The sequence below is a fragment of the Eschrichtius robustus genome, chromosome 10 (assembly GCF_028021215.1).
Source record: "Eschrichtius robustus isolate mEscRob2 chromosome 10, mEscRob2.pri, whole genome shotgun sequence".
Classification (NCBI taxonomy): domain Eukaryota; kingdom Metazoa; phylum Chordata; class Mammalia; order Artiodactyla; family Eschrichtiidae; genus Eschrichtius; species Eschrichtius robustus.
In genome coordinates this window covers 81,965,880-81,988,766 of record NC_090833.1, presented here as the reverse complement: position 1 = coordinate 81,988,766, position 22,887 = coordinate 81,965,880, and the positions used below count along the sequence as shown (strand labels likewise).

Here is a 22,887-nt window from a genome sequence, read left to right as displayed (position 1 = left end):
CCGTCTTGTTGCCTTTGGAATCAACTGTGGCTTATCTGCTCTTCTTTCCTAGGGTAAGAGCAGGTAAAGGCTTGAGAGGCAGCATGTCTTAATGTACAGTTTTAATCTCTATTTCCAGGCCCCCTTCTCACTCTCTGGGGTTCTGCCTGACCAGTTGTCTCTTCTTTGTTCTGCAGCAGAACCTTCAACACACATCTTCTGGACCTCCTTGTCCCCTACTCTCTTCCCTCTGTCAGCACATTGCCATCCAGTTTCCTTTTTCCAGCAATATGTTTAAATCACTTGACTGCTGATGGGCCCCTCTTCCATTCTTTTAATTTTTATTGGTTTATTTCCTTTGGTATTTCATGTTAATGGGGTCTCAAAAGGGAAAGAAGACAAATTCATGTGCCCAGTCCACCATATTGAACTGGAAGCCTCCAATGATTTTTTTTCTTCTTTCTCTTTTTTTTTTTGTTTTTGTGTTTGTTTTTTTTTGTTTTTAAGAAAAATATAGAAATTTCCTAACCACACTGGCTTATTTTTAAGTGCAAAATTAAAAATGTTAGGTGATAGGATTTATTGTGAAAAGTAGCCAGCCTACCTGGTAACAGGTATTGTTAATTCCACAGAATATCTATCAGTAGTTCCACAGCTCTCATTAAGTAAAACAGATGTTTAAATGTTTGGTCTCCGTTAATTTGCCAATAACATGTTAAAGTACATCATGATAAACTCTTGACTGTTGTAGTTTCACACCAAAATGTCAAGTATTTTAAAAAAAAGAGCTTTGAGGATTTAATTTTTGACACTTTAATACTTTATGAAAATTTCAAATTACCTTGAATTGATAATTCTTTGAACACCAAGATTTGAAGACTTGTGGAGGGGTGAGAGTGATGTGTGGAAGGTTACACTACACTTGACTTCACTTCACCCGGGTAAAAGAAACTGAGTCTAATGACCTGCACTGTGCCTTTCCTCTAGGAAAATCAGAAAGTTAAGAAAGATCTTTTAGAAGCACAGACAAACATAGCCTTTCTTCAGAGTGAATTAGATTCTTTGAAAAGTGATTATGCTGATCAGAGTCTGAATTCTGAAAGGTATGAAACTTCACATTTTACTTTTCAGTTTGAGTGGAATGTTTATTTATGTAACCATCCATGTGAATGAAGCTCAGCTATGTAGTAATAAAGGGTTATTTACTAATTTTACTAATATGTTCTTTGCTTTCCAAAGATTTTACTTTTAGTGTCAGATTTCCTAGTGATTTTTGTGTTTTTAACTTTTTTTAATTATTGGCTGCTCAGGAAAGTGCAGGGCTTAGTAATGTTTGAATTAACTGGCAGCAGAAGAATATACCTAAAGTGTCAAGAGGCAGTGCTAATTGAAGTGCTTTGACGGTAGGAATCCTGGCCCTACAACATAAAAAAAATGGAAAACGAGACATCTTAGGCAAGTCATTTTATTTTGCTGTGCTTTAGTTTTGCAGTATGGTGTTAATAACATATGACCTAACACACATGTACACACAGAGGCATGTAATTATATATAAGGAAGATACAGATGTATATTTATATAAGGGTATTTAAATATAAAATGCATCTATATGCATTAGTATATGTGTGTATCCCCTAGTACATGTATACTTGAGAAAAACACCTTGTGTTTTGTTTGTTGGTTTACAGACTTTGATCAGAATTAAGGTCCTGTAATGGAAAGCAGTGAAACATTTATTAAGTGCTTACTATATACAGGTCCCTGAGCTAGATAAGGAGTTATGAGTGTGGAATATATAAAAAAAGAAAAGACGTGGCCTCTGCTCTTTAAGAACTTCAAATTTAGTTGGGAAAAATTAAAAGTTAAAAGGGTTACGGAGTTAAACAGCATAAGAACTCAGCAATGTCAGAAACAATACCACTGCAATGTCACAGGTTGGGTTCATTGCCATGAGATGGTAGACAGAGTGTTCCTTTAGTTCAGAAAGGTGGAGACTTTATTAAAGAAGAGACACTTGAGATAAGTTTGTCAGCAAGCAACACAGGCCACACTGACAATTGCCCGGCACCGTCTTTAGTACTTTACTAGCATTAACGCATTCATGGTTTCCTGTGAGATAGGGACTTTCCTTATCCCCATTTCACAGATGGGAGAAGAGTCTCAGAGATGTTCCAGGTGAGGCAGAACCCAAAGCAGGGGCAAGGACATGGGGAAGGATAAGACTGCTTTGGGGAACAGTGGTCAGCCTGGTGGACAGAAAAAGATATTTGGAATGGAAAGGCAAACATTTAAAAAAAGATTAAAAAGTTTAAAAGCTAGTTTAAGGCTATAATGTAAGGCCCCAGAATTTTTGGCTAAGGAACTTAAATTCCTACAGACAACTGGGAAACTTCTAGCCTTATCAAGAGAGCAAATGAACAGCTTATTACAGACAAAATTTGACAGCCTGAGGGTTTTTGGAAGCTAGTGATGGGGTTCTGTCTGCTTAGAAATGGAGCAGGTGTGGGGTAGGGGCTGGAGGTAAGTGGCTGATGTTCTGAGTGGACCTTTTAAGGAGGAGGCCAGGGCTTCTCCATAATAAAGCAACGGAGGAATCGCTGAGCGTGAGTTTACAGTGAACAGGGAAAGCCTGGTCCTGTGGGTTCCTCTGTGGCTTAGGGTAAGGAAGGGAGGGCAAGCAGGCCTGGGAGCACAGAGGCGAGAAGGACTCACAAGAAAGGAGAATACAGCTGGGGCTGAAGTTGCATACGGCTTGGAATGAGCAGAGAAGAGAGGTGAGAGAGTGGATTGGGCGGAAGGGACTGGTAATGCGAGTAGCTGGGGAGAGGGGACTTCGCAGAACATCAGGGGGTTCAGTCCCAGTGAAGAACAGAGCCAGGTCAGTGGGCTGGGGTGGAGGAGCTGGTGGGTGCTGGGAGGAGGGTGGGGGGAGCAGAGCCTTGCGAGAGGAAGCAGGGGCGTGGGTGTGCTTGTGGGTCACAGGAGGAAAGGAGGCTGCTGATGTCTCAGAGGAACCGAGCAGCAGCAGAGAGAGAGAAGACCACGGTCAAGGACACAGGCCTTCGGAAAAGGCAGAAAGAGGTCTGGGAGGGTAGGTATCGGTAAGGCAGGACTGAACACCTAATCCGCATTCAAACGTAAAATATAATTTTACAGGGATCTGGAAATAATCCGAGAGTACACAGAAGATCGAAATAGTCTTGAGAGGCAAATTGAAATACTCCAGTAAGTTCTCATATAAAGTCCTCATCACATTTACATTTAACTTATATTTTGTTAGTAAAACAGGTGCCACATGTAACACGAGTTGCCATATATCAAAGGCTGGGTTCGCGGCTCCACGCATGTCCCTTCTCGACACGGTGTGTTCAGCACGTCAGCTTAGCTTTCTGATGCTTCTAATCCTACATAAACTATTCAAATCCAGGGACTAGAGTATAATTCTCTAAAAGTCCTCGCAAGTCAGGTGATATGTCCAGCACGTCTTTATGATACCTTTATTTTACTGTAAAGGACAATGGCCCTGACCTCATCAGCTTTCTCTGCAGCTCAGCACACTGAGAGGTTTCAGGCATCTCACATAGCGCATGTCGCATCACTAGGCATACACGATCATTCTTTGGCAATTTATTGTGTCTGGTTAGCAGTATATTTTTCTCTTCTTTTTTTTTTAACCTCTTGGAAATATTACACCAGCTCTGCCAAATTTGCAACTAAGTTTTAGGAATTCCATCCTCTGAGACCTTCCCCACAAAACCTCCCCCTTTCCCACTGCCCCTTTCTCTCTTTTTCACCCAGGCAGTATTTTCTTCTGGTTTTAGTTCCCCCAAATGATGTCAGGTCAGATTTGACAATTTTTTTTCACCATTATGAATGCTTATTACATCTCACCTGTGGCAATGATAGAGTTGATATATTACAAGAATCCTGTTCATTCATTTATTCATTCATTCAGCAGGTTTTCACTCAGCACCTTTTATGGTTCAGGTATGCCAGGAGCTGAGGAGACAGTAGCAAGTAGGAGAAAAAGGTCTCTCTCCTTATGGGGCTAGTCTAGGGGAAGAGGATGGAACCTGATCAATACTTACAGATGTTAGATGCCAAAGGAGGGGGGGGGGGGCCAAGGGGAGCCAAGTGTCTCGTAAGGGCATCCTCCTAACCAGGAAGGTCCAGGAAGCTTCTGACTTCTGAAGGATGAATAAGCCTGAAGCAGGGAGATAGTAGCCAGTCTCTACGGCAGAGACTTCATTTGATAGAAGAGGTTGCTCAGTCTCTGATAGCTTAAATGGCTCCTGTAAGGCATATAGAAAGTAAGTGCCTGAGTTGGGGTTTGGACCCTGAGTCAACATTGGAGCCTTTAACTGGTATATAACAGTGCCTGGCGGTACAGCACCATGCCACAAGAAGGATGCAGGAGTAGCCAGGAGAAAGAAGTGTGACATAACACAGCACATCTGTGCAGGGGGGCTAGAGAGTAGGTGGGGCCGGCTGGCTTCAGGCCCTTAGGGAACAGAGACCTGCACCAAACCTATCCAAACAGTGGAGCTACCTGAAGGAGGAGTGGGTTCCACAGCATAGCTGACTCGCTCCTAAAATGCCTTGAGACCTCTAAAGAGAGGGGACACATTGTTAAGTTGCACTTCTAGTAATGAATTATGATCTCAGTTTATGAGGTTTGAAGGGAAGTGGTAGAAAGATACAAGCGGTGGTAATGCCACGTTCTGAATATCACAGCCTGAAAAGAAGTGGTGACTTTCACCCCGACTAATACTTTCCTTATCTATTTATTTACTTTGTAGAACAGCTAACAGGAAACTGCATGACAGTAACGATGGCCTAAGGAGTGCCCTTGAAAACAGTTACAGCAAGTTCAACAGATCCTTGGTATGTGATAGAATTTTATAATGCATTTCATTCTTTCTCGTGGTAGAGTATTTTGATAAAAATCATGTATTTTCTTAGAAGAGAATTTATAATAATGAGAAACTATTTCATATAATAAAAGGAGACAACATTTTCCCAACTTAAAAAATATGCCACTCCTCTGCATAAATAAAGGTCTAGATGTTAGCCAGCTCTTTGTTCAATGTTCCAGAAAACCAGAGAAAGATGTATAAGGTGTGACCTGGGTCCTGGAAGAGTTTATAGTAGAGTAGGGAGTTAAGGTGTGCACAGATAGCAATAATAGAAGAAAAAGTGAGATGTCTCATGGAGGTTAAAATATGTATTGCCCAGTTGAGAGGAGAGAGAGGGTGCTTCTGGCTGAGGAGTTTATTTAGACCCATCGGTTTGTCCTTTCTGGTAGTGAGATCATCAGAGTGGAGGCCTTGGGCTTTAAACCCTCCTACAGAAACAAGCTAAGGCCCATTTGGAATTTTGAGGAACTTTCCCCAGACTACATGTGCCAGAAAGCCTCTTCCCCCACTTTTGGGGGTCACCTTCAAGGTTGGGGTTCCAGTGCCGCAGCTTTGGGTCTGGATGAGTCAGTCACTAAGCCAAATGATGGTTTGAGAAGAGAGAAATCCACAGTCGGTATTGCAGGGTTCTGGCAAATCTGGGGAACCAGGATTCCCCTTTATGGCTTATATGGTAGGGTTTGGACTTAGGACATGATGAGGAGAGAGTACTATGGGCAGTTGTTGCAGTTTTTCCCTTGATTTCTGTGCTTTCGTTTTCTCATGTAGGATACCAAACTTTTAATTACATTAGTAAACTAGTGTGCTACAGTTTTTTAAAATGTACATAAAATTTTTACATGGAGTAACAAAATATTATGTATTTTATGTATTACAGCGCATAAATAATATATCACCAGGGAATACAATTTCCAGAAGCAGTCCTAAATTTAATGCTCATTCTCCTCAACCTCTGGGCTATGACAGGTATGTTAACACCTACTTACTTTTTGTTTAAATTCTGGAACAGAGTTAAAAGGAAAGTACATTTCCTTACAGGTAAATTAGAATAACAGAATATATTTGGGGCACTAATGTCTGTTTTCTACTATCTTACTTTAAATTTCTGAAACATGAAACATGTAAAGATTAAAGTAAAAATGTTTTAGAGAGAGTAAAGTGATTTCTTTAAGATGTTATCGTGACTTGGTTTTATGTATGCTTACCCTTACCTCATGCCTATTAAGTCTTGTTTCTTAGAAGTGCCCTCAGTAAGAGGTGTTTCAGGGAAGCCAGTGGAACTACCATATGTGATGTTGTGATACACGCAGTATATGATGTTGAGACTCTTGGCACAATCTGTAAATGTTTAATAGCTCAGTATAATATTATGCAAGCTATGTTCAAGGAAAGGCAAACTTTCAAAACAAATAGAAATGTGGCAAGTAGATGTTTATGCGCTAATGTATTAAAGGAGTCACAGAGGCTTCCCAGAAGTGAGGATTTAGCTCTATTTTTAATCAAATGAAGTGAAATATTAGCCCTGCTATAACTTGAGATCTAGCAATAAAAACTGAAAGATTACATTTGTGTACACATGTGTATACATATACACGTCCAGTGTTGCTACTTAAAAGGCTAACTTGGAGTATGTCAAAGTTTGATGGTAGACGTGAGTGCATAAACTGCAGGTCTCTGGCTCTCCATTTCTGATGCCACTGTCATAATTTATGTTCCTTCCCTTTTCATTTGAGGACTTTTGGTCTAAAGAATAATGTACTTAGTATCTTGGCATTAGCAAAATGGCCATATCCCCTTTCAGGAAGGTCTGTTTCCAAGGCTTACTGGTAATCACTTTTCATAAAAATCTATCCAAGTATCAGATGTTTTTATTATTCACTGATTTGTTTAATAAAAAATTTGAATGGTGTATTTGTAGGCAACTGGCTTCTCTGTTTTTGAGAAATAGATATTACTTTTTATTTCTTTGAGTTTAAAAAGGTATTATTCTTTATTTTAAAAAATAGTGATAAAATATACATAACGTAAAACTTACCATCTTCACTATATTTAAGTGTACAGTTCAGTGGCATTAAGTACATTCACATTGTTTGTGCAACCATCACCACCACCCACCTCCAGGACGTTTTTCATTTTTCTTTCTTTTTTTTTTCCACACACATACACTGTATTTTGTTTTTACAAGAGATAAATAAACTGACACCAAGCATTGTACATGGATGACCGCAACAAAAGCAACGATTGCAATTACCAAATACGAAACACACTCATACTATGTCATAATATTGACATTCAGTCCAGTAATCCTCCACTGTAACAGCTCCATTACTTTGCAGTGAAAATTGATTTGTATATTTTTTGCCTCTGAGTCCTTGTGGGATTTTTTTTTTTATTCAAACAGAAAGTCACAAAACTTATAATCATCCTCATCAGTTCACTCAGTCCCATGTAATTAATTTTTTTTTTCATCTTGATCTTTTGTTAGCACTTTTATGAATTCATCAGTTTTCCATTAGAGTTCTGAAAATGCTTCTTCATTCAGTTCAGCAGTATAGTCAGTTACCAGAAACCTGTACTTGTCAGAGTCTTTTCCATGAATTCCTTGAAGATGAAACCCTTTTATAGAAACATTTTTGCAAAAGCATCAGAGTACACCCAGAACTGTCTGTAAATGACAAAAGACTTAAAAATGACCACGGTTAAAGATGTGATGAAAGTTCATAATAATGCAATTGACAAGGAAATTTAGTTATTTCTGAGATATACATTTTAAAGTAATAACTAGGATTATGACTTATAACATTATACCAGAACATATAAGATTTTTAGAAATTTCATGTAATGCCTGAAACATTTATATTAACATATTTCCATACAAATAACCCAAAGAAAGTTTAGTATTAGTTGTTTTTTTTTTGTTTGTTGGTCTTTTTGGTTTTTTATACTGCAGGTTCTCATTATCATCAATTTCTACACATCAGTGTACACATGTCAATCCCGATCGCCCAATTCAGCACACCACCATCCCCACCCCACCGCGGTTTTCCCCCCATGGTGTCCATACGTTTGTTCTCTACATCTGTGTCTCAACTTCTGCCCTGCAAACCAGTTCATCTGTACCATTTTTCTTCATTCCACATACATGCGTTAATAAACGATATTTGTTTTTCTCTTTCTGACTTACTTCACTCTGCATGACAGTCTTGAGATCCATCCACGTCTCAACAAATGACTCAATTTCGTTCCTTTTTATGGCTGAGTAATATTACATTGTACATATGTACCACAACTTCTTTATCCATTCGTCTGTCGATCGGCATTTAGGTTGCTTCCATGACCTGGCTGTTGTAAATAGTGCTGCAATGAACATTGGGGTGCATGTGTCTTTTTGAATTATGGTCTTCTCAGGGTATATGCCCAGTAGTGAGATTGCTGGATCATATGGTAATTCTGTTTTTAGTTTTTTAAGGAACCTCCATACTGTTCTCCATAGTGGCTGTATCAATTTACATTCCCACCAACAGTGCAACAGGGTTCCCTTTTTACCACACCCTCTCCAGCATTTGTTGTTTGTAGATTTTCTGATGATGCCCATTCTAACTGGTGTGAGGTGATACCTCATTGTAGTTTTGATTTGCATTTCTCTAATAATTAGTGATGTTGAGCAGCTTTTCATGTGCTTCTTGGCCATCTGTATGTCTTCTTTGGAGAAATGTCTGTTTAGGTCTTATGCCCATTTTTGGATTGGGTTGTTTATTTCTTTAATATTGAGCTGCATGAGCTGTTTATATATTTTGGAGATTAATCCTTTGTCCGTTGATTCGTTTGCAAATATTTTCTCCCATTCTGAGGGTTGTCTTTTCGTCTTGTTTATGGTTTCCTTTGCTGTGCAAAAGCTTTGAAGTTTCATTAGGTCCCATTTGTTTATTTTTGTTTTTATTCCATTACTCTAGGAGGTGGATCAAAAAAGATCTTGCTGTGATTTATGTCAAAGAGTGTTCTTCCAATGTTTTCCTCTAAGAGTTCTATAGTGTCCGGTCTTACATTTAGGTCTCGAATCCATTTTGAGTTTATTTTTGTGTATGGTGTTAGGGAGTGTTCTAATTTCATTCTTTTACATGTATCTGTCCAGTTTTCCCAGCACCACTTATGGAAGAGACTGTCTTTTCTCCATTGTATATCTTTGCCTCCTTTGTCATAGATTAATTGACAGTATGTGCGTGGGTTTATCTCTGGGCTTTCTATCTTGTTCCATTGATCTATATTTCTGTTTTTGTGCCAGTACCATATTGTCTTGATTACTGTAGCTTTGTAGTATAGTCTGAAGTCAGGGAGTCTGATTCCTCCAGCTCCGTTTTTTTCCTTCAAGACTGCTTTGGCTATTCAGGGTCTTTTGTGTCTCCATACAAATTTTTAAAATATGTGGGTGTGATGCCATTTTCCTGGACTGTCACTTAAGGTCAGTTTTAATCAAATAAGGGAAAAGATAGATAGATAACTGAAAATTATTTCAGAAAATTCACCATGATTCGTTTTTGAAAAGAGTGCACACCATGAATAAGGCTGGTAGTACTGGACAAAGAGCTCCTTGACAGTAGGACCAAGGGACAAAGTCATCATATCCCAGTGCTTCAGAGTGACAGGAACGTAGCTCTTGTGTGCTCATAATCTTGGACAGTCACTAGAGGGCCACCGTGGTCCAGACTGATGTTCCTTTTGGGGGGACTCATTAGTCTGATATAAGAAGTTAATATTTTCTTTTCTTTTTGATGCTAATGTAAAAACTTAATAGTCTTCAGATCACAAGAGAAAAGAACAAAAGAAGGGGAAAAAAAGACCTACAAAAACAAGCCCAAAACATTTTTTTAAAATGGCAATAAGAACATACACATTGATAATTACCTTAAGTGTAAATGGACTAAATACTTCAACTAAAAGACATAGAGTGACTGAATGGATATAAAAACAAGACCCGTATATATGCTGCCTACAAGAGACTCACTTCAGATCTAGAGACACACACAGATTGAAAGTGAGGGGATGGAAAAAGGTATTCCATGCAAAAGAAAATCAAAAGAAAGCTGGAAAAGCAATACTTATATCAGACAAAATAGACTTTAAAATAAAGACTGTTTCAAGAGACAAAAAAGGACACTACATAATGATCAAAGGATCAATCCAAGAAGAAGATATAACAATTGTAAATATATATAAACCCAACATAGGAGCACCTAAATATATAAGGCAATTATTAATGGACATAAAAGGAGAAATCAACAGTAAAGCAATAATAGTGGGGGACTTTAACTCACATCAATGGACAGATCATCCAGGTAGAAAATCAATAAGGAAACATAGGCCTTAAATGACACATTGGGCCAGATGGACTTAATTGATATAGCAAGAGCATTCCATCCAAAAGTAGCAGCATACACAGTCTTTTCAAGTGTACATGGAATGTTCGCCAGGATAGATCACATGCTAGGCCACAAAACAAGCCTCAGTAAATTTAAGAAAACTGAAATCGTATCAAGCATCTTTCCCAACCACAACACTATGAGACTAGAAATCAACTACAAGAAAAAAACTACAAAACACACAAACACACGGGAGACTAAACAATATGCTATGAAACAACCAACGGATCACTAAGGAAATCAAAGAGGAAATCAAAAAATACCTAGAGGCAAAAGAAAACTAAAACACAATGATCCAAAACCTGTGGGACACAGCAAAAGCAGTTCTAAGAGAGACGTTTATAGCAATACAAGCTTACCTCAGGAAACAAGAAAAATCGCAAGTAAACAACCCAACCTTACACCTAAAGCAATGAGAAATAAGAACAGACAAAACCCAAAGTTAGTAGAAGGAAAGAAATCATAAAGATCAGAGCAGAAATAAATGAAATAGAGTCTAAAAAAAATATAGAAAAGGTCAATGATACTAAGAGCTGGTTCTTTGAAAAGATAAACAAAATTGATAAACCTTTAGCCAGACTCATCAAGAAAAAAAGGGAGAGGGCCCAAATCAATAAAATCAGAAAAGAGAAAGGAAAAGTTATAGCCAACATGACAGAAATACAAAGGATTATTAGAGGCTACTACAAACAACTATATGCCGATAAAACGGACAACCTAGAAGAAATGGACAAATTCTTAGAAAGGTACAATCTCCCAAGAATGAACCAGGAAGAAATAGAAAATATGAACAGACCAATTACCAGTAATGAAATTGAATCAGTAATTTTAAAACTCCCAACAAACAAAAGTCCAGGTCCAGATGGCTTCACAGGTGAATTCTACCAAACATTTAGAGAAGAGTTAACACCCATCCTTCTCAAACTAGTCCAAAAAATTGCAGAGGAAGGAACACTCCTGAACTCATTCTATGAGGTACCCATCACCCTGATACCAAAACCAGACAAAGATATCACAAAAGAAGAAAATTATAGGCCAGTACCACTTATGAATATAGATGCAAAAATCCTCAACAAAATATTAGCAAACCAAATCCAACAATACATTAAAAGGATCATACATCATGATCAAGTGGGATTTATCCCAGGGATGCAAGGATTTTTCAATATCAGTGTGATGCACCACATTAACAACCTGAAGAATAAAAACCATATGATCATCTCAGTAGATGCAGAAAAAGCTTTTGACAAAATTCAACATCCACTTATGATTTAAAAAACTCTCCAGAAAGTGGGCATAGAGGGAACATACCTCAACATAATAAAGGCCATATATGACAAACCCACAGCTAACATCGTTTACTCAAAGGTGAAAAACTGAAAGCATTTCCTCTAAGATCAGGAACGAGACAAGGATGCCCACTCTTGCCACTTTTATTCAGCATAGTTTTGGAAGTCCTAGCCACATCAATCAGAGAAGAAAAGAAACAGAAAGAATCCAAATTGGAAAGGAAAAAGTGAAACGGTCACTATTTGCAGATGGCATGATACTATATGTAGAAAATCCTAAAGATGCCACCAGAAGACTACTAGAGCTCATCAATGAATTTGGTAAAGTTGCAGGATACAGGATTAATATACAGAAATCTGTTGCATTTTTATACACTAACAGTGAACTACCAGAAAGAGAAATTAAGGAAACAGTCCCATTTACCACCTCATCAAAAAGAATAAAATACCTAGGAATAAACCTACCTAAGGAGGTAAAAAACCTGTTCTTGGGAAACTATAAGACACTGAAGAAAGAAACTGAAGATGACACAAACATATGGAAAGATATACTGTGTTCTTGGATTGGAAGAATCAATATTGTTAAAATGACCATACTGCCCAAGGCAATCTACAGAGTCAATGCAATCCCTAACAATGTAATTGCTAACAAAATACCAAAGGCGGTTTTCTAGAACAAATAATTTTAAAATTTGTATGGAAACACACAAAGGACCCTGAATGGCCAAAATCATGTTAAGAAAGAAGAACAGAGCTGGAGGAATCATGCTCCCTGACTTCAGACTACGTTACAAAGCTACAGTCATCAAAACAGTGTGGTGCTGACACAAAAACAGACACATAGATCATTGGAACAGGATAGAGAGTCCAGAAATAAACCCACACACTTATGGTCAATAAATCTATTACAAGGAGGCAAGAATATACAATGGAGAAAAGACAGTCTCTTCAGTAGCCAGTCCTGGGAAAACTAGACAGCTACATGTAAAAGAATGAAATTAGAACATTCTCTAACACCATATGCAAAAGTAAACTCAAAACGGATTAAAGACCTAAGTGTAAGATCGGATACCATAAAACACGTAGAGGAAAATGTAGGCAGAACACTCTTTAATATAAATCATAGGAATATTTTTTGGATCCATCTCCTAAAACAAAGGAAATAAAAGCAAAAATTAACAAATGGGACCTAATTAAACTTATGAGCTTTTGCACAGCAAAGGAAATTATCAACAGATCAAAAAGACAACCCACTGAATGGCAGAAAATATTTGGAAATGTATGACCAACAAGGGGTTAATATCCAACATATATAAACAGCTTATATAACCCAACGTCAAAAAAACAAACAGCCGAATTAAAAAATGGGCAGAAGAACTGAATAGACATTTCTCTAAAGAGGTTGCTGATGGCCAACAGGCACTTGAGAAGATGCTCAACATCGCTAATCATCAGGGAAATGCCAATCAAAACCACAATAAGATATCACCTCACACCTGTCAGGTGCTATCATCAAAAAGAAGATATCATCAAAAAGAACACAAATAACAAATGTTGGCGAGGATGTGGAAAAAAGGGAACCCTCGTACACCGTTAGTGGGAATGTAAATTGGTGCAGCCACTGTGGAAAACAGTATGGAGGTTTCTCAAAAAACTAAAAATGGAACTACCATATGACCCAGCAATTCCACCTCTGGATATATATCTGAAAAAAACAAAAACACTAATTCTAAAAGATGCATGCAGCCCAGTGTTCATAGCAGCATTACAGTAGCCAAGATATGGAAGCAACCTAAGTGTCCATCAACAGATGAATGGATAAAGAAGATGTAGTATATATATACAATGAAATACAACTCAGCCATAAAAAAGAATGAAATTTTGCCATTTGCAGCAACATGGATGGACTTGGAGGGCGTTATGCTAAATGAAATAAGTGAGACAGAGAAAGACAAATACTGTATGATATCTCTTATATGTGGACTCTAAAAAATACAACAAACTAGTGAATATAACAAAAAAGAAGCAGACTCACACATACAGAGAACAAACTAGTAGTTACTAGTGGGGAGGGGAGGAAGGGGCAATATAGGGGTAGGGCAGTAAGAGGTGCAAACTATTAGGTATAAAATAAGCTACAAGGATATATTGTACAATGTGGGGAATATAACCAATATTTTATAATAACTGTAAATGGAGTATAACCTTTAAAAATTGTGAATCACTATATTGTATACCTATAATTTATATAATAGTGTACATCAACTATACTTCAATTAAAATTTTTTTTAATTAAAAGCATCTTGTAAATTTAATTTTATTGCTTTTGTGGCCTTATTGGATTTTAAGTTGGATATTTGTTTTAGTTTTGAGTTTTTTCTAAGAACTCTAACAAAAACATAACTTGTTTTGTATTTTTACTTATTTAATTGTAATGAAAATATTCTTCAGGCAGATAAGAATAGTTTACTTTTAAAAAGGTATGTATATAAGTTGAGTTTGAGAAAGTCCGATCTATACCTATATTTTTTATTTAGATTCTGTGTTTTCATGGAGGTGATTTTTCAATCAGGATTTTTTTCTCCTTCATTCCTTATCAAAAATATGAATAGGTTAAAAAAATAAAGTTCTGACTAATCATGACATGGAGCTGAATTTGTACTATATTATAATGAGAATGGTTTCTTTAGGTTCCTTACAGATTGACCTAAAATCAGTGTCAGAAGGAGAGTTTTATAAATGATTAGACAAACAGAAAAATGTACACAAAAATTCACACACAGCCAGCTAGGTAGATTCAGATGTGGTATGAAATTCCTGTCCCAGGAGACTTGATAATTGAGCAACATATTTAGAGAGAGTTAGGTGATTAAATTACCTTTTTAGTTAATTTTAAACATTTGATAACGGCACCAAAATATTTTTGACTTCTTAGATTTATATGGCTTATATTTGTATTTATATTACGATTACCCTCTCTTTTCTAAGAACATTCATCTCATTATTTCTCACATCTGGAGACCTATATACCCTGCCCATTTCCTCTTTCTGATGACATCATGTATGCCAAGTGGCTAGGATGATGCCCAGTGTGTAGTAGGAACTAAGTAAGTTGTAACCCTTGTTTTATTTCAATATAAACTTAGATACTTTGGGGAAGCAAACGGAAAAGCAAAAGTAAATGAGGTAATTAACATTTATAAAATGTTGGAGTTTCCCAAGTGGAAAGATCCATAGAAGTCGGGCGTTCTAGCCTTTGTATGGGGCATCTCCCCATGAAACCTCTCCCATAGGAGTCTTTCCAGACATGGCCACACTTAGTGGCAGAAAATTCATATGCCAAACCATTCCAGGGCCACACATTTCTGCTTGCCTGTCATTTTTCATCATGTTGATTAGAGATGTGACTCCCAGAAAAGTTTATCAGTTGGCCCTGAGAGAATATAGTCTTCCTGTGTCAGCTCTTCAAATATTTGAGGAGAGAAACCATTACAACTTAAGCTGAGTGCACTGAAACATTTCTCAGACTGGAGGGTTTAAAGTCTCAGGTCATAATAGAGGTATTATCCAGAAATGGACATGCTGTTCAAAATATGGTCTGACCACATTAGAATAAAAAGGTTCACATGTTCTGTGTACATTTTTCTTAACACAACTTGAGATTGCATTTACATCCTGGGCATTCTAATTCTTTTTGTATCAGGAAATAAAGAAGGTGATTTTTTAAAAAAATAGCTTCCTTTATTAAATGTTTGATTTAAATGTCTTTATCTTAATTGATTGTTGCATAGAATGAACTATTGCTCTGAGCATTTTATTTCCCCTGTTGCTTAATCATGGAATACACTGCGGCTCTTGGCAAGAATGAGAGTATCGGTCTTCTTGATTCTGTTGCTGTCTGATTCCACTGCTGTGTCGTCTTGAGCATCGCCAGCCCTCAGGTACAGCGGTCCTCTCCTTTGTCACCAGGTCATCCCGCTCTTCCTACATGGATGAGGACTGTGACTCTCTGGCCCTCTGTGATCCCGTGCAGAGGATAAACTGTGACATTGACAGCCTGCCTGAGAGCTGCTTCGACAGCGGCTTGTCTACCCTGAGAGATTCCAATGAGTATGACTCGGAGGTGGAGTACAAGCACCAGAGGGGATTCCAGAGGTCACACGGCACGCAGGAGAGCTCTGGGGGTGATGCTTCAGACACAGACGTAAGCCCCAAAGTCATTTCTCTCCTAGGCCTGATCTTCCATAGAAATACGTATCTCACCCCGTTTGACCTTTATCTGTCATGGGCACTGTTTTAAAGGTTATACGTGTGAAACATAGTTGGGAGAACGTTTCTCCCTATCAAGTTAGGGAAAACTCTCACAGATTTCCTTTTGCAGCCACTCTGTTCCATAATAGCACTGACTGTTGATTCAGCAGCATATTTTTCTTCTTTTTATTTCATGATGTATATGTGTAATGAGAGACTTTGGTTTTTAATGGCTGACTTTAAAAAAAAAAAAAAAAACAGGTTCCTGATATAAGGGATGAAGAGACGTATGGCTCAGAAGGCGTGGCTTCCATCCTAGACTGGAAGCCGCAGGGGTCTGCTAGTGAAGGCAGCGGCATTAGCTCCTTGAGAAAGCCCATCTCAGCACTTGCACCACAGGTAGGTGGTTTCAGAGACACTTTTATTCATGAACACTGTTCATCTTCATGCCATATAACTTACTAGGAAGAAAGCCGGCACTACCTTTGTCACTCACTGTGGCTTCCTTCCCCTAGACAGACATGGTGGATGAAAACCATAAATCTTCCAGCTCACAGAAGGCTTACAAGATTGTGCTGGCTGGGGACGCTGCAGTAGGAAAATCAAGTTTGCTCATGAGACTTTGCAAGAATGAATTTCGAGGAAACACAAGTGCCACCCTGGGTACAGTTCCTTTTTCAGTGGATAATGGGAAAATGACCTTCTTTAGGTTGATTCTGTTTTCTTTAGGGATTATATACAGACACACAGATCTCTTTCTCTCTTTCTCTCTCTCTGTATAATAAATATGTATATAGGTAGAGGTGTGTGTGTGCACGCGCACTTGCACACACACATGTCCTTCTCTATAGAATAGCCCTCTGTTTTGGCTAAGGCCTAAATCTGGGAGAGGAAGACTAGCAAAGGACTGAGGTATCTGCTTACCCAGTGAGATCAACCAAACAAAGTTTAGAGCCAGAGATGACAGATTCATTTATACAGCAAGCATATCCTGAGTCCGGCTGTGAGCCACATACTGTTGTAGGCACTACGGATACACAATAAACAAAGGCGACTAAATCCCAGCCCACAATGAGGTAAATGGATGAAAAACACATTTTAAAAAATGAGGTTTGGGAGAGGTGCACTTTTACACAGGGTGCCCAGGGAAAGCCTTTCTGATCAGGTGTCATTTGATGTCGATAAAGTGAGTTTACCGATAGCCAGTTTGTCATTAAGGTCAAAATCATAGCTGGGTGTATGTTCCCTCCCCTCCTTCACAACGGAATACATGAGTAATACCTCTCAGAACAAGGAAAAAATAGTGTCCTCATTTCCCAAATTTGCATAGTAATCAGTAAAAGGAATTGAAGGAAGATATGCAAATTATCATTTACTTTTCTTCCTTATCTAAAGAGTTCTTACTTTGATAACCAGAAACCTTAGAACAGATTACCTTCTTCACAATGGATGTCTTTCTAAATTTATGGTTCTCTGTTATACCCTTCAAGATAACAAAGCTGAAGGTTCACTTCAATTTGATTCATAAAAAGCCTACAATATTTGGTTCGGTTCCTAGAGAGCCTGGCATATATACACATCATATACATGTACTTATATACATATACATACACACATGTATATACCTGTATATATACATATACATAGGCACATTTATGTGCATGCACACACACAGATATAACTGAGTCCATCTAATTATGTGGACACATAAAACACAGATTTTCCTTTTGTCCATAGATTAAATCCTTCCCCAAGTCAGCCAACCTGCAATAAGCATCTGCACGCACATGTGTGGTCTGACTTATAATTAGTATGTGAAGGTCACTGTCCTTGAAGGCCAGGTTCATTCCTCTCTGTCTTGCCGAACTTTGGCTTATTGGCTTTTGTCTCATCCTAAAGAGGGCTTGAAAGTAAAAACCAATGGAATTATTTACATCGTGTTCTCCATGTTCTCTTATATTCCTTTTCAGGAGTTGATTTTCAAATGAAAACTCTCATTGTAGATGGAGAGCGAACGGTACTGCAACTCTGGGATACCGCTGGCCAGGAGAGGCAAGTGCTTTCCATAATGCTTTGGATTCTGCTGAGTTGCACAGACAAGCCTTGTAGGATACTTGGTGGTTTTTGTACTCATATAATTCTGATAGAGTATGTTAGAATTTCAAGAATGCTTGTTTTTTTCCACATCCTTTCCTCCTTCGCTGATCCATCAGTCGTGTGAAGAGGATCTTTAAGCTTCCTTTGAATTGGTGAGCCACTGAGAAAAAGAGAATGCCCTATCCTAAGGAGAAAATTTCAGTGAGGCAGCATTCCTGGACATGGCAACAGTGTGAGGAGCTGCATAGCTGGGGCACCATAGAAGATGGAGAGGAGGACCTGTCAGTTCCCCGGTTCAAGGGCAGGGACACAGACCATTGATAAATAGCAGACTCGCATCTGACCACAGACAGTACCCTGTCTTTCTTTCACTGCTGATGGCCAGAGCATCAAGCATAGGTTTTAATCTTATCTAACTCTTAGGGAACAGACTGTATTCGATTGTGCAGCAAACAAGTATGGGGGTAACTGCCGACCTCTGTAACCAGGCACCATTCAGGGTGTTCAGATTCAACAGTGAACAAGTGGACACAGACACCTGCCCACATGGAGCTCATATTTTCTAGCAGCATTTGAAAAATATGTGTGGTTAACATAGCTATTTAAGATCCTGTAAAATACTGCACTCGGTTTAGGACAGATAGGGTGAGGTGTGCTCTTCCCCTGGTGAGCCCCCGACACCCTGTGTGTGTGTGCCCTGTGGTGGTCCACATGGTTAGTTCTTCTACCACCCACCCACAATACTCCCTACCCACCAGCCAAAAAATAATCTTTCTCTGATGTGCCTCTCCTTCCATCCTTCTGTGTGTCCCACAGCTGGGTTCTGGTAGCGTGTTGCTGAGGCTGAAATTTTTAGAAATTATGATCTCAACCTTGTCCTGGCTATGCTCTGGGGTTTGTAGACTTTCTTGGGATTATTTGGTGGAGAAAATGATTGGCTTTTCTAAATCACTAGCCCAGATTCTTATCCTGTTACCTTTCACCAGGTCATTCTAGGCCTCGGGGATGACTATTTCACAGTAATAGGTTGCCATTAGATTCTTCTCAATTGGGGCTTGTTTTAAAAAATGAGGGAAAAAAGTGAGCATAAAGGAGATGAAGAATGAGGCAGCACCAAACTGACTGACTGATTAGAACCATTACGTGCTATTCTCTTTTCCAGATTCAGAAGTATTGCCAAGTCTTACTTCAGAAGAGCAGATGGTGTTTTGCTGCTGTATGATGTTACGTGTGAGAAAAGCTTTCTTAATGTACGAGAATGGGTAGATATGATTGAGGTAAGAATTCAAAACAGAGAACCAAAAAATTACACAGGCGAGCTACAGCCTGTCTCGGGAAATGCTGTTTGTCTTCTTTGTCAAAACGAACTCAATTACAAGCCACTGATCCAGGCTCTCAGGAAGAACTGGATGTGAGAAGCGGGGTTCCCAATGGCACTTGGCAGTACTGGTCTCCTCAGTAGCTGGGCAAGTTCCCACAGAGCTAAGGACACTACTAAAGTGAGCTTCTGGGGTGGGGAAGGGGGGGAAACTCCTGGGTTTTCTTATAGATATAATCAGAACCTGACTGGCAGCAAGTGAAAATTCAGGCAACCCAAAAAGGAGAAGTAAAAAAAAAAAAAAAGGAGAAGTAGCTTTCACAAACAAGGGGGTGATGGGGCTGGGTGTGTAGTGTGACTAGAGGTGTAACAGGGGCTTCCACATGTGCTAGAAGTATAGGTGAAACACCACCTGGCTGTGAGCTTGTGCCAGGTCCAATTTCTATAGGAACTGTGTTCTCAACCTTATTCTGGCGGTGATTTGGGTCTTTACACACCCCCAAGGTACTACCGAAATACCAACTGGTATTTTAAATGTGTGGTAACTATCTGTGCTTTCTTTTGGTCAAATGAGATGGTGTCTTTCATCTGAGCCACTTTCATATCCTTTGTTTCATGGTAAATAATTTTTTAAAGTAGGAAGTGATTTTGCCCACACTTAGTGTGCTACCAACAGTCACTAATCACCATAAAACTATAGTTCAAGCCATGGTTCAGCATACTCTTGGGAAAAAAACCCAAAACAAATCTAGTGGCTAATACAATTTTTCACGTACGTCTATGATCTATAATTTTTAACAGGCATTAAGTGCAGAGGTGGCTGAACAGAGAACATTACTGTCTGATCTCAGGTTAGCCTCTAGTTTCTTGAGTTGGGCCTATTTCATACCCTATAAAACACCAGAATGAATGTTCTCTTTCTAACTAAAGAAGTGATGCAAGAAATGACTGATTGACATTGGCAATAAGACTCAATGATAAATATAAATGAGCATTTTGTTCAACTGAAATATCATGACTTCAAATTATTATAAATACATCAAAAGTGTGTTGACATTTATGTAGTATTTTTATTTCACAAAGTTTTCCACATGTTGTTTTCATCTCTGTAACATATCTGAGAAAGGAAGAAATGTAATGTTATTCTCACTTTTTATGAGAAACCTGAGGCAGAGAAAGTGTATGACACTGGCTTTTAGTTATTTAGAGGTTAGGAGTGGAAGAGGAATTGGACCTCCTGATTCAACACTGGTTGCTCCTTTGATTAAGCTCCAGAGTGAGCAGCAGGTTAAGAAAAAATCCTTTGATGTCAAGAAAGAATCTCCGAGGTAGTTAGTGCATAGAGGAGAGGGATCTACTCAAGGGAACAGATGAACCTCCCTGGGATAAGCTGGTGAGTTCAGAGAAGAACAAATAATCCCAACTAACTCATACCCACAGATATTTAAGATCTATAGCAAAACCTTTTATTGTTGAAACTGTTGGACTTGGTCTTCATTTTAAGACTTTGGATTATACTCAAGAAAAGGAGGCACAAAAGGCAGGGTCATCCATAGAGTTGAAATAGCCCTTAGTGACCAGCTGTGGCCTGTGCCAGGGGCCCTACTGCCATAATTTGCTAAATGATTAAGCACCTACATGTGGTAAGTGACCTTCTTAGCTATTCATGTTACCTTTCATAGGGTCTAAAAAGGAAGAAAACTCTATTCAAGATGAATTCTTGAATTTGTTATTGGAGAAAAAATTAGATACCACTGGGCATTTGACTTTCACTTACCACAATGAACCTTCACCATGGCTCACCTTTTCTAATTTGCGGAAATTCCATGGGGGCAATTTATATGGCCACTATAATATAGGTCGAAACTAACTGTGAGATTGTTGGGATAGGCAAGAGGATTGAGAAGTAGTAGAGTGTCAGTGGTGAATGAACGCTCTGAATTAATAATACACTTCAACTGAAAACCACTGGGTTGACTGGTTCAAGATGGTGGAGTAGAAGAACGTGCACTTACTCCCTCTTGTGAGAGCACCAGAAGCACAGGAAGACACTGGAACTCACCAAAAAAGATACCCACATCGAAAGACAAAGGAGAAGCTGCAACGAGATGGTAGGAGGAGCGCAATCACAATAAAATCAAATCCCATAACTGCTGGGTGGGTGACTCACAAACTGGAGAACAGTTATACCACAGAAGTCCACCCACTGGAGTGAAGGTTCTGAGCCCCACGTCAGGCTTCCCAACCTGGGGGTCCAGCAACGAGAGGAGGAATTCCCAGAGAATCATACTTTGAAGGCTAGCGGGATTTGATTGCAGGACTTCGACAGGACTGAGGGAAAGAGAGACTCCACTCTTGGAGGGCACACACAAAGTAGTGTGCGCATCGGGACCCAGGGGAAGGAGCAGTGACCCCAGGGGAGACTGAACCAGACCTACCTGCTAGTGTTGGAGGGTCTCCTGCAGAGGCAGGGGGTGGCTGTGGCTCACTGCAGGGACAAGGACACTGGCAGCAGAAGTTCTGGGAAATACTCCTTGGCATGAGCCCTCACGGAGTCCACCATTAGCCCCACCAAAGAGCCTCTAGGCCCCAGTGCTGGGTTGCCTCAGGCCAAACAACCAACAGGGAGGGAACCCAGCCCCACCCATCAGCAGACAAGCAGATTAAAGTTTTACTGAGCTCTGCCCTCCAGAGCAACACCCAGCTCTACCCACCACCAGTCCCTCCCATCAGGAAACTTGCACAGGCCTCTTACTTAGATAGCCTCATGCACCGGACGGCAGGCAGCAGAAGCAAGAAGAACTACAATTCTGCAGCCTGTGGAACGAAAACCACATTCAAAGAAAGATGGACAAAATGAAAAGGCAGAGGACTATGTACCAGATGAAGGAACAAGATAAAACCCCAGAAAAACAACTAAATGAAGTGGAGATAGATAGGCAACCTTCCAGAAAAAGAATTCAGAATAATGATAGTGAAGATGATCCAGGACCTCAGAAAAAGAATGGAGGCAAAGATTGAGAAGATGCAAGAAATGTTTAACAAAGACCTAGAAGAATGAAAGAATAAACACCTAGAAGAATTAAAGAACAAAGAAACAGAGATGAACAATACAATAACTGAAATGAAGAATACACTAGAAGGAATCAATAGCAGAATAACTGAGGCAGAAGAACGGATAAGTGACCTGGAAGACAGAATGGTGGAATTCACTGCTGCGGAACAGACTAAAGAAAACAGAATGAAAAGAAATGAAGACAGCCTAAGAGACCTCTGGGACAACATTAAATGCAACAACATTCGCATTATAGGGGTTCCAGAAGGAGAAGAGAGAGAGAAAGGACCCGAGAAATTATTTGAAGAGATTATAGTCAAAAAGTTCCCTAACATTGGAAAGGAAATAGCCACCAAAGTCCAGTAAGCGCAGACAGTCCCAGGCAGGATAGACCCATGGAGAAACACGCCGAGACACACAGTAATCAAACTGACAAAAATTAAAGACAAAGAAAAATTACTGATACCAACAAGGGAAAAACGACAAATAACATAAAAGGGAACTCCCATAAGGTTAACAGCTGATTTCTCAGCAGAAACTCTACAAGCCAGAAGGGAGTGACACA

At 39.2% G+C, this 22,887-nt stretch overlaps 1 protein-coding gene and 1 long non-coding RNA gene across 2 annotated transcripts in view; one reads left to right on the top strand and one right to left on the bottom strand.

Moving 5' to 3' along the window:
- RASEF (RAS and EF-hand domain containing) overlaps window positions 1-22,887 on the top strand; it is an 88,603-nt gene that overhangs the window by 46,095 nt on the left and 19,621 nt on the right. Inside the window, exons 6-14 of the mRNA XM_068552590.1 lie at window positions 967-1,082; window positions 3,136-3,204; window positions 4,779-4,863; window positions 5,773-5,861; window positions 15,571-15,805; window positions 16,114-16,251; window positions 16,368-16,515; window positions 17,823-17,904; window positions 19,112-19,226. Coding sequence (XP_068408691.1) covers window positions 967-1,082; window positions 3,136-3,204; window positions 4,779-4,863; window positions 5,773-5,861; window positions 15,571-15,805; window positions 16,114-16,251; window positions 16,368-16,515; window positions 17,823-17,904; window positions 19,112-19,226 — 1,077 coding nt within the window. The remainder of the gene's footprint in view (window positions 1-966; window positions 1,083-3,135; window positions 3,205-4,778; window positions 4,864-5,772; window positions 5,862-15,570; window positions 15,806-16,113; window positions 16,252-16,367; window positions 16,516-17,822; window positions 17,905-19,111; window positions 19,227-22,887) is intronic.
- The window catches only part of LOC137770144 (uncharacterized), a 54,512-nt gene continuing 40,950 nt past the window's right edge, over window positions 9,326-22,887 (bottom strand). The window contains exon 3 of the long non-coding RNA XR_011075131.1: window positions 9,326-9,733. This is a non-coding gene — a long non-coding RNA (uncharacterized lncRNA). The remainder of the gene's footprint in view (window positions 9,734-22,887) is intronic.